Source organism: Lutjanus erythropterus, chromosome 9 (genome assembly GCF_056507025.1).
Source record: "Lutjanus erythropterus isolate fLutEry1 chromosome 9, fLutEry1.hap2, whole genome shotgun sequence".
Lineage (NCBI taxonomy): Eukaryota > Metazoa > Chordata > Actinopteri > Lutjaniformes > Lutjanidae > Lutjanus > Lutjanus erythropterus.
The window spans coordinates 18,967,496-18,980,000 of record NC_139325.1 but is presented as its reverse complement, the minus strand read 5'-3'; the positions used below and the strand labels follow the sequence as shown (position 1 = coordinate 18,980,000).

General features: G+C 38.1%; 1 protein-coding gene across 1 annotated transcript in view; it reads left to right on the top strand.

The window, feature by feature from the left end:
• Positions 1–3,567, top strand: part of LOC146321284 (endothelin-2) — a 4,611-nt gene extending 1,044 nt beyond the window's left edge. Inside the window, exons 2-5 of the mRNA XM_084725662.1 lie at positions 227–383; positions 622–735; positions 1,444–1,509; positions 2,404–3,567. Of these exons, the coding sequence (XP_084581788.1) occupies positions 227–383; positions 622–735; positions 1,444–1,509; positions 2,404–2,479 (413 nt within the window). The 3' untranslated portion in view covers positions 2,480–3,567. The remainder of the gene's footprint in view (positions 1–226; positions 384–621; positions 736–1,443; positions 1,510–2,403) is intronic.
• Positions 3,568–12,505: the final 8,938 nt, after the last annotated feature.

Below are 12,505 nucleotides of genomic sequence, written 5' to 3'. Positions count from 1 at the left end.
AAGAAGATGGAATTTGTTAAGAATAGTTGATGACTTTTTTCATGTTCACACTTGCAAATTCTGTCCATAATGTACTAGTGATGTAACATATTCATTCATTTAGTGTTTTGAAACAGTAAAAGAGCAAAGCAGTGGCAGGGCTATTGACGGATGCTTTGTTTTGGCTTGAGTTGCTGCTGCGCTTAGATCTCTGTTACTGACTGGCTCTTTGTCTTGGATTATATAGGTTTTGGTCTTCCGGTGGTGAAACAGCTGGAAGTGGAGGCTGCTGGCAGTGTTCCAGAGCAGAGAGAGAGGGCCAAACGCTGCGCCTGCACTAGTAAGCTGGACTCTGAGTGCCACTACTTCTGCCACCTGGACATCATCTGGGTCAACACACCGAGGTGAGCATGAGAAAATGGACACAAACAAACTTGGACACACACATGCAACATACTCTGTATGGTGATTTTTTTGTTTAGCAACCCAAAGTCAGTGCATTGTCACTATGAGCCTGATAGCTACAGAATAAACACGTTATCAGTATTACTGTATAATTAAATGGCCACGAAGTATCAAAGAGCAAAGTCTGCAGACTGTTTATATCACCTCATGGCACTGTGTCTCTCTTTCACTCTGTAGTAAGACAACACTTTATGGTCTGGGCAGCGCTCTGTCCCGTCGCAGAAGGTCTACTTCCCGCTGCAGCTGTGCCAACCGTGATGATCAAACCTGCAACAACTTCTGCAGCCGCATGTGAGTCAGGGCCTGAACATCCCAAACAGCTTTTTAAGTATTTTTAGTTGTGTGTTTCCATTAAAGGTTGCTTAGTTTGCACATGCAGGTATTATCATCCTTTGTGGAGGAAAAAGGAGTGGTGCAATGTGAGGGAACACTATTTCACCGCAATGCTACCATTAGCCTGACAGTGTTGTTGCTGTGTTCAATAAGTCCTGCTTGTCTGAGGGTGTGATCACCAAATAATACAGCTGAAGCCTGAGGGAGTAGAATAATCTCAGGCTGGTGCACAACGCATGTTTTTGATTGGCTCCAAGGCCCGAGGAGTGAAGTATGTAGGAGGTTGGAAGGAATTAAAAGCTAAGTGGAGAATTCACATTTTCTAGAAAAGCCAAACAAATAACGTCATCCCCTAGAAACCGCAGAGACAGTGAGTGACAGTTAGGCCGAGACAGCAGATGTCACATGAAGTCAACATGGTTTAAACTGGGAGAGTGCTCTATTTTCTTGTGATGTAAAACATTTAGTGAGCCCGTAAAGATAAGACTTTTTCAAGGTACTGAGAGTATAAAGTAATAGTATTGAGTGCTTTTATATAAGTTGGGATATTCTTTAACTCTGCCAATATCAATAAAACATTTAAAGAGACAAACTGGAATCTCATGGTGAGTCTGTATAAAGGCACTGCTCCTGTTTGGTAACGATAATGTTCCTCCCTCTGTGCAGCCCTGAAATCACCTCCCCAAAGAGATCTGTGAAGACACGTCAACTCTACATACTCAACATCCTCAGGTGAGCTTTGAATGACAAGTTTACCTGGAAAAACTCTCACAACTTCACTTAAACTCATATAATATTTTTAAGATGCTATTTGCACCCAGGGTGGAATAGCCAATGTGGCTATTTGCATGCAGGGTGGATGAGACACTGGTTATTTATACCTGGGGTGGGGTTCACACCTGAGTGTATATAATCTGGTATGTCAGATACAAGCACCCAGGTGTCCATGGCCAACAATGTTATTTGCACCCAGGGTGTAAATAGCTGATGTGGCTATGTACCTGCATGGCAGTGACAAACCATGATCTTTTCGTAAACCAAACCAAGTGGTTTTGTTAAATTGTGACTCAGACAACTAAGCACCCAGTAGTCCATAGCTAACAACACTATTTGCACGTGGGGTGGAATCATCAGTGTGATCACTATGGCTATTTTCAACAAAGTGTATATAGCTTAGCATGGCTGAGAAAAGTCAATGTGGCTATTTACGTACGCATGGCAGAGACAAACCATAATCTTTTCCTAAAACAAACAGAGTAGTTTTGTTTTCAAAACCTAATCAAGTAGTTTTGTTGCCTAAACCTAACCAAACTGCAACTTAAAATTGAAAATAATCATTTAAAAGAACATGTAAATATGAGTCAACTAAATCTAAAAATGTTGTTAAAACTAACTTCTAATGACACACTAGACTAAAATCCTACTGTTTAGACTAGACTAGACTTGACACAAACCCCTGTCACCTGAAGGAGAATCCTGTACTTATAACCCATTCACGCACTGCAGCCTCTTGTTAACAGCACAATTGTTGCTGTTTATAGTTAGACTAAAGGGATCAGTGTGAATAGCTGAATAGCTGCTGTGTGCCTATTTTCATAGACACTCCATTGACTTTTTGCCCCTCAGAGCTGTTGCCAGCCAGTCCAAAAGGGTTCTGGATGCACCTGATTCAAAGAAGGCTCAGAGGAAGAGTGCTCGCTAAAGACAGCGTGGCTGTTGAGGCAGCAAGAGTGAGAGAAAAGAGAGCAGCGAGCACCTGAACAAATGACACTCCTTTGATGGAGAGGGGCGACACAAAAGGCTGCTGACAGAGCCAATGCAGGAAGGCCACAGTGCCACAAAGATGTCTGTTTGTACCCGGGGATAGAAGGTGGAAAACGTGACAGAGTTCTGCAAACACATCATGGAAACAGATGTGGAGGATCAACATGGAGAGGAGCAACTATCAGGCCAGACCTGTGGTCATGTTTGACTCTGTAAGAGTTGGAGCAGACTGACCAGGCCAGCAGTGACAGATGGATGTAACAGAGGAACAGGGACATGCATATTGGACATATGGGAATATCTGACATACATGGTGTGTTTTTATTCATTAAATTATAAAATACATGTATTGTCTTTCCTTTATAGTTCAACATATTTATCATTAGCATTTTCAACTTATAAAACTACTTTTGTTATGAGGAAAATAGTTATGTGGAATACTTAAAGTTGTGTTTCTTTCTCACGGATTATTGTGTAGAAGTGTAAAGCAAATCATTTTGAATTTAATCAAGTCTGTATTGGTTTTTTTTACCATCTTTCTGTCAAAGTTTTTGAATGTAAAATAGATTTAGACTAAAGACTAACAAAACAAAAGAAATCTTGCTTTTACCTCTAATTTTCTGATTTATGGCCTGCTCCACAAGGTGCACTGTGTAAATAAATTGATTACTGTAAATCAACTAAACTGTAAAGAATCATTTGAGGGAAAATAAATTCTTTTAGATGACATGTGTGCTTCAACTGTGTAACAAGCAAACACATTTTTGAGTTCAAAAGGACGCCTGAGATGGATGAATGGTGCAGGAATTCACGGCTCACATCAGTAATAAGTTTACTTGCTATTCAAAGGCAGCGCAGCCCGTGTTATCACAAGGATCTGTGGAAGGCATGCAGCGTTTTGTAACCTTGCTGAGGGGGTGAGAGGTGAGAGAGGTACAAAATGCTCTGTTACCCCCTGTCCCTCTCTGACTGCTTGTACTGTACATACCGTCCACGCTCACCTGAATATGCAAGCAGGCAGCTGCAGAAAACTACTGCAAAAGACGTCATCTGTCATCTAATGAATAAAACAGTGAATATCTGATGAATCTGATGTCTGATGAAATAACACTGATGAATGATAAGCCTCAAGTGTTAATGTAGATCTGATTTCAGGAGAAGGATTTCCTGTTTTATTGCATTTTATGTCATTCCTGTCATACTTCTTCAACTTTTTTTTCTGGAGAGGCCCCCTGCAGCCATCTTTGCAGTTTGCAATGGTCAAACTTCTCAACTTTGCACGTTTGTTTGAACTTAATCCTACCAACTGGAGTACCTGCAGACCCTAGAGGTATAATTTTTGGCAAATGTCACTATATATACATATATATATATTGAATGAGATGTTAAACTGATAAAAGTATGCAAATTCAGAGCATCATGCTACTGCCGATCAGTGTTCAACAATGGTTTTATTTAATTTAATTTGCAATTTGTGTGAGTCTCATTTAAACAGCATTCGTAACAATATGGTCAGGGTGTTTCTCCCTGCTAAGAGCTGCCTGCTGCAGCTTTCTATGGAAATCATAAGCAAAATGTGGCCTGCAAGCCATTGGCTGCCCTCAGACACGTTTTGTGTGGCTCCTGGTTAACATTTGCAGTGCATGTTTAATGTCACTTTCAATAGCCTAAATTTAATACACTAATCTGCTACTGCGTCAAACAAAGATCTGTAAGTGTAGGAATGACAACATGTAAAAAGCCACAGGTTGAATGGCAATCGTGGCATCTTGTGTGTTACATGGTCTGTAATCAATGCTAGTGCTGTTAGCTAAAACTCATGATTTCTAACCCTAACCCCCTGTTTTAAGGCTCTTTTATCTCTAATCAAGAGGTTTTTTTGTCTTTTTGTTTGTCTGTCCCTTACTTTTATTAACTTTTATTGCTTTAATTATGCACTAACTTTAGAGGAATTGGCATTATTGTTATATTGTTACTATCACTTGCACTATATTTGCTTCTTGTCTGTATAATCCTCTTTACTCTTTCTTACTTTAACTGGCAGGGTTTAACTGGCTGTCTGTGTCCCACATAGAAAAACAGGAAATATTTTCCACATTCATGTCGGTCCAAGAAAGCAAGACGAGAAATAGCAAGAAGCAACAGGTCAGTCTCAGGTTAATCACCGGAAATCATATGTGGCCATTATGGGGGTTTAAAACATGGTGAGTCGTATTATTTAATTTGAGGGAGTATAAAGAGATAATGATTATATGACAAACAGATAAAATGCTTAGTAATGATTAACTAATGTAAGTAATGATAAAATAGGACTCTCAGCAGAACTCTGTCCATGGTGCTGGAACAGCAGAGACTCCAGTGAACCACCTTACTGTTTCCACCATAACATCATAAAAACAAAACATGAATCAATATACATATTCCACTGAACATAGTAAACCACATGTAGGCAAATATTCAGCTTTGTTTATAAACTGTCAAATTGAGCAGAAATCTAACCATGAACAGACTTTTTTTCACAGCACCTATATTGATAAATAGGAGGCTAAAGTACCAGAGACTAATTAAGGCCCCATGGCAGCACCACAACTCTGTTTCAGCTGAATAGAATGGAATAGAACAAAACCTTAATTATTATCGTTGGTATCACCTAAGTAGTAGTAATGGTAACCCTACTATTTCATGTCAAAATGGCTGCTGTGAAAGAGGTCCATTACTTTAAGCTCATATTACATTAAGCCAAGTGATTCATGGTCACACATTTGGTCCTTATTTAGAATAAAATACTAATGGTTTATAGTCGTAAAATTGCCTTTAAAATGTGTGTTTGGTGACTTAGCTTATTTATTTTTCTCTTTTATAATTCTCTGGTTGAGAAGAAAACAAAAGAAAACATATTTATTCATTTATTTATTTATTTATTTATTTATTTATTTTACATGTTCATTTATTACAAAGTACAGCTACAATTCAGTATTGTTTCAATATGAAATCTTCATCAAATATTTAAAAAACTTATAAATAAAACTGTAGTGTATAGATTTTCGTTCATTATGAGGCCCTTTTCACAGCAGACATTTTGATATGTTATTGCAGGGAAAGCACAGGTGGTTAATTAATGACTTACTCAAACAGCTCAATAGAACAAAGCCACACTGTTCGTTACACATCTTCTCTTCCTTCTGTATTAAGTTGACACATCACCCAAGAAGGTCAGTGACCTTCACTGAAAATAATAGAAGTAAACACCTCTATATATCAATGAAGACTAACTAGCTGCTGTGTAATAAATTCCTCGAGCCAATCCTGTCAGATCGCTCTCTCTAACATAGCTGCTTCTTAATTGTCTCCACCAGGTGTAAGTCTGGAGGGCATTGTGCATTTGGTCATGTTTATGTATGTAAGTGAGTGTGTGACATACTTTTGTCTATCTTGGTCCGTACATCCATTGTGGTACCAACCATGTCAATGCTAGCTTTTTGGGAAGGAGGGTAAATAACGCTCCAAAGTTAGGCTAAATTTTGGCAAGGGAAAAACTGACGTGGCAATTTTCAAATTGACAACTAAATATATCCAACGGGTTCTATGGGTACCATACCTGTAAACACCTGTTTTTCCTGGGTTCCTCCTGTATTTTCATGATGCCCTCCTTTTTGTTGTTTCCCCTGTGAAACTCCCATAATTTGCATGGCTCTCAAACAGTATTATGAATAATCGTCATAAATGGATCCATAAGTTTTCAGTTTTATATTTTGCACTCACAGCTGAAATTTGAATAATAAATGCCAGGTGTGGGGTGGTGGCTGTTACAGGTTCCCCCCGAAACATCTTTTAACCATCTTTAAAAGCTGGTTTTCTTTTCAACATAGACAAGCTGAGCACATAGCAGGAAAGGAGGAAGTTCACCTCCAAACTGAAAACAAACTCAATGTTTATTACTTATGACTCAAAAACCTGACCCACAGTGCTGAGCCGTCCATTTCCCAGCTTTCAGATGATATAAACCATTTTTATGTGGCATATACTATTGACCTACTTCCTTTAAAGATCCCCCACCCTCCACTGAAAATGACAAAAATTGGTCTCCGGTAAGGAGAGTAGAAGATGAAGAGGTTAATGATAATTAGGTCTGCTGACTATCATGACTCTCACATTAAACTGTATGTACAGTATATAGTCACAGGACTGATCTAACCATTGTATTTACTTCAGCCAACTTTGAGCTCCAAAACAGGAAGTTCCTCTTCCCCAAAATTTCACCTTTTCCTGCTGATCCTTTTGCCTCAATAACTCCCTCTCTTTGCTGTTGTCTGAAGGACTCAGTCACCCCATAAACTCTCCTGGGGGTCAGGTTGTTGTGTTGTGTCTGCCATTGCGTTTGGCACCTTTAGCTGCTTTAAATCTACATTATGTGACTATAGAGTTGATCTATGGGGACTGAGCGTAAAAAGTTAGTGTTTTAAATGTTGTAGAATGAAGAAAAATGACAAGAAAAGCAAGTTACAAGAACCAGGTTACATATATCATATTACTGGCTCACTTGGGTTTGCAAAACCTTTTTAACTCTGCTGTCTTTAAAATGCCAAAGTTAAAGATTACAACGTTTTGGAGATTTGTCCACCTTGTTATATGGCCACAATAAAAGGAAATGATCTAACATGATAGTGGTTTCCTTAAGCTTATCTTAAGCAGAAAATATCGACATTAAAGGTGATGAGATATAAACAGATCTCCCTCTGCACAGCCAGTCTCAGGGTGTTGGGTGGCTGCAGGAACATCGCAGACAAAATCATCAACATAAAGTATCTATAGTTTCATAAGCAACTAGATTGTCAGGATGACCAAATAACTTAAATATGAAGGCACATGTAAGCATCTGTTGCTTTTGAAATGGCCACATGGACAGCTTTAAGTTTTGTTTTAATTTGAGGTCTTGTGATTTAAAAGCATACTGCAATCATAGCATCCTTCATTTAATTTGGCCTCTCAAATGTGCACTATCAAAAAAGGAAAACACAAATTCTTCTTTTTTAAAAAAATTAATTTATTTATTTATTTTTCACTTCTGTGAGTATGAGTGTGCTACAATATTGTCTGTCCACTACTTCAAAGTCATAACTGCTCCATCAAATACAAATCTGCTCAAAGACTGTAGGCCATCCTCTGGAAAAAACTTTATGAATCGGCTGAATATAACAGCATAACAAATTAAGGGTGACAAACAACACCGTGAACAACCATGTTCTGAACATTAGAAGAGATAAAGGGTTCCACAATTTAATATGATTAGACTGAGGAAGTCTTTTGTACACAAGTCATTCCTAAAATTAAATATGGAGCCTTGAATATTGCCTTCCGTGACTGTAATTGTAATATGTTTAATGTATGTCTTTATTTTTGTTTTTTCTGTGATGTTGCAAATGGAGCTGCTGTAACGCAAGAAAAAAATCAGAATAAAGTATTATCATCATCATCATGTGCAGTGTGGTTTCAGACAGTTACATAAGCTGATTGTCAAAGACACATTTTTGTGGATTTCTTCTGTCTGGTTCTTAATCTTATCATATGGGATGTTGGTATCTTTACATACTGTACTTGAAGAAATATTAAGTCACTTAAAAATTTTGATAGGTCGCATATCTGAGAGACATGGTTTAGAGAAATTCTTCCAATGCAGGCACAAAATGTACCAGGTGAAAATATGCACCTTCTGAAGTCTGATTGTGGGTTCTTGACCACAAGTATCCGTCAAGTGGCTCCTAATATCAACACTTAGAGGTTTCACCCGCTGGCAGCGCTCTAAATATCAGTTACATAACTGATAGATTTGTATGCACTTTGGTTGGGAGAAGTCACCATGGCATCTGGGGCCATATTACAGAAACTTCCTAACTTAAGTGTTAAGCATGTTAGTTTACACTATTGTTAGTTGTTAGTTAACACTACTGTTAGCAATATTTAGGAAACACTACCATTAGCTAATGTAAGCTAGTTAGTAAGTTAACTATGACTACATGTGGAAAAATGAGAACAGCTAACAGTTATCCTAACGGAGAGTTTATCTAAGATTTTGGGAAGTTTGGAAAAAGTGTGCTAGGGTTAGGGTTACACATACATCCTATCTTAAATTTGTGTAGAAACATTGACTTGTTCATCTGTAATTGTGTTTTTCCCTAAATCAGTAATCTCAATTACCATTGTTCCCAAGCAATTAAGGTCTGCAGATTGTGAAGTTTCTGTAGGCCTAATACGTCAGACTGGCAATACGTCATCCAGCCCGAGTCGGCAACACAGTTCAGAGAGAATCTCTGGGCCTCCAGAGAATGGTAAATGTTACTACTGAAGGAGCCCTAACATTAGCTTGAGTAGGAGGCTGCTGGAGTTGACAGTACAGCAGAGTCAGACTCTCATCACTGACTAAATCTCAGCCAAGCTGAGATCAACAGTTGACAGTCTCATATTTACGGCCCCTGTTCCTTAAAGTCCCAGTGGAGTGTGGCTGAGCAATGCTATTATAACACTCTATTTCACTCTCACTGAACAGACTAAATGACTCAAACACTACCATTACACTAGAGAAAAGTAATACTAATTCAACACAGTCAGTAAACAATCCGTATATGCTTTCTGTGTTCTTGTTCATTCAAAAGGTTGTTTTTGGGTCTCAGAATTGAACGTGATTGGTAAAAACATGTTCCCACTCTTAATGTCCTTTGCATCATTCACATTTTCAGCTCAGTGAGCAGAGTAGAAGTACAGCAATAAGTGAATTAAATTGTGCTCATATGTTAAAATAATTGCTTTAAAATAGATATAACATTATAATAACTGATGTGGCAACAAGAAACCCTTTGCTCCCCTCTTGTTGAGTCATAAGTTGCATGCCTCAGCATTTATTTTGTTATAATAAAGGTGTGGAATCTATTCGGCACACTTCATAAGCACCTATTCATCAGTGACTTGACAAAGCAGAGACTGAGTTAAACAATCCTGATGGAACCAGTGGTCACATATTCCACAGCTGTTCCCCAGGAATGTGCAGTGAAGCAACAGCCCGGCGTCCAGCCGACACACACACACACACACACACACACACACACACACACACACACACACACACACACACACACACACACAAACTGTAGGCCAATACACATGCACACAACTGTTACTGGGGATTTGCTGTGGGGGTGTTTTCCTAAAAGACTGTATTTTTTCATGCAAGGGCAAGTGGATCCTACAGTCGAGAATATAAACTAACCCTTAGAGCAGAGTAGGTGTGTGTTTTACCCTCTACTGTGCATTGCAATGATTCTTTACCACCAGGGCACAGAATCGTGTTTTTACTTTTTAAACTAGGCTGAGACAGCTGCCTGTCCTGTTCGTGTCAACATCCGAACAACTTAACCCAGGAACAGGAACAATCCATACTGCGCAACACTGTGTGGTACCTTGCTGTTATGCAGCCTTGGTGGGAGAGGAGTGACTTACATAGAATAACAGGGCAAAGTGCAAAGGTTCACATGACGGAGGGGTAATATAATCTTTGATAATATAGGAACTGTCACTACTAATAATTCCCTTGAGAAAATGTCTTGGAAAGACTTTCGACATACTCTTGTCATCACTGCCAGTTCAAAGGAAAGCTTCATTTATTCATTTTTGGTTACTTAATCAGTGATATCAGTTTCAGTAAGAGATGCCAGCCAGATTAATATTACAATATCAGTAGTTTAAAAGGTGGAGTAAGCAATTCTGGAGAAAAATAGTTTGGTTGCTGAGTCGTCAAATACCAATACTTTGCACTGGTGATTGTAGGTCATGGTGTCTTAGTATATGGGATGTTGGTATCTTTGCATATTACAGAAACTTTCAGAACTAGTTGCGGTTGCTAATTTATGATTGGACAGTTGCTGTTTGGAGGAGGGGCTTAGCAAAGGGTCAGTTGAGTTTAAAATGGTTGGTTTTAAACATAAATAATGAACTGCAGATAAATAATGTGTTATTCTCTACAGTGGAATAAGGTAGTTAAAGTTAAAGACTTGACATTTGGCATATATATGCATGCAGTGTCATGCTGATTGCTCAATTTAAACATTTCAAACTCAGAGTTCAAACTCAACATTGTCAATGTTTTATCTCTTCAGATTGATGGTTTTACAGTAGGTCTGTTTCATCCATTTCCAGGAGGATGGTAAATTCTCCTACCACAAATGTTTTGATGTTGTACTGACAAGGAAACTGGAAAGGTCATATAAATCATACACTAAGCTTTAAAAGTCCAACAAGTATCATGCTGTCAAGACAAGTGCCAACACCCCTCTCAAACATTAAGGAAATGATGGATTGAGTAATCAGATAACCTGCGAAACCAGGATGATTTCAGATATGGTGCCACACCCCTGTATAAGTGTACCATTGGCATCCTCAGATGTAATCTGCTACATCAAATGCTCACAAGGAAAAAAAGGGAAATTTTATTGGTCTGGGTTTTTCCCTGGTGATCAAAAGGTTTCCTTGTATTATTGGTGTGAAAATTATGAAAGCTTTGAACTGTCCAGGTTTCAGTCTAATAAATACTGCAGGCATGATATCATCTAAGAAAAATTCAATTGCACTGGTAGGTAAGCACTGGTATTTAGGATAAATTAAAACTAAAGCATATTTTTGGAAAAAAAAAAATCCTCTCTCTGAAGTCGGCGGAGAAGCATGCTATCACTGTTGTTTACCACTAGATGGCCTCAGTTACCTTAAACTTAGACTACAACAGATCTCTCGCACACATTGATGTGGCTCATACAACATCAACAAAAGAGACACAATCAACTGGCAAATAAATTAAAGTGTCACCTGATGATATCACCAATTCAACACTTGCTGCTGTGTTTTGTTTTGAGGATGTTCCTTTTAAAATTCTTCTAATACTTCAACCACCAACATAATCAATACTTTTACAAATAAAATGACCAGTAATACTTTAGATTTCTGAATCCAAGACTTAAAACATACTGTTTATGTTGGTATTTTTACTGAACATAATTACACTTTTTCCACCACAGAATCGTTTGTCAATCAGCCTGAGGAAGCTGAGGATGAGTTCAAGAGTTGGACTCTTCAAATCATCCTCATTACACAATGTTTAAATGTAGTGGTGGAAGTAATGAATTAAATTGGAATTAATTGAATTAAAAATTCTCAGTCCATCATACAACAATAATTTAAATATAAATAATGAACTACGGATGTCTTATACCGGTAACACTGGTACATGAAATATACAAACTATGAATGTTGTCTTGCACATACAGTATGTGCAGTGTCATGCTGGTTGCTCATTCTAAACATTTCAAATGCAAAGTTGAAACTCAAATGTCAAAATTTTATCTCCTGGGATTGGTGGTGTTGTTTTATCTGATTACAATATTGTAAGTTGTCATATCACAAAGGTTTTCATATTGTAAGCAAAATTGAACAAAGAAATCATAAACCAAGCTTACGAGCACCACGGTATCAAGACAGGTGCCAACATCCTATATTAGCCACTGAGGAAGTGATGGATTAGGTGTGTTTTATAAATGTACTATTAGCTTCTTCAGCTGAAATAAATACAGTTCTATTAGCTGAGTTTTTCCCTGATAGATCCAAAGGTTTCCTTGTGTTAATGCTGTGGTAACTATCAAAGCTTTATGGGTCCAGTTTAATAATAATTAGGTAAGATAAATCCCAAAAATTAACTCACTGGCAGTAAGTGTAAGATGCATAATCAACATAGACTTCAACTGAGAGCAAACATACCCTACATCTCTCAAACCAAACCTCTTCCTGGAAAGGAGCATGACTTTATTACTCCACCCAGACTTAATTTACTGGCTAGACTAAGCCCCTCCTGCTTTAAGAAGCTCAAAGTCCTTTCTGTACAGACCTTTACTGTTCCCTCCCCTTTCGCAGATTTAACAGTTTAAAG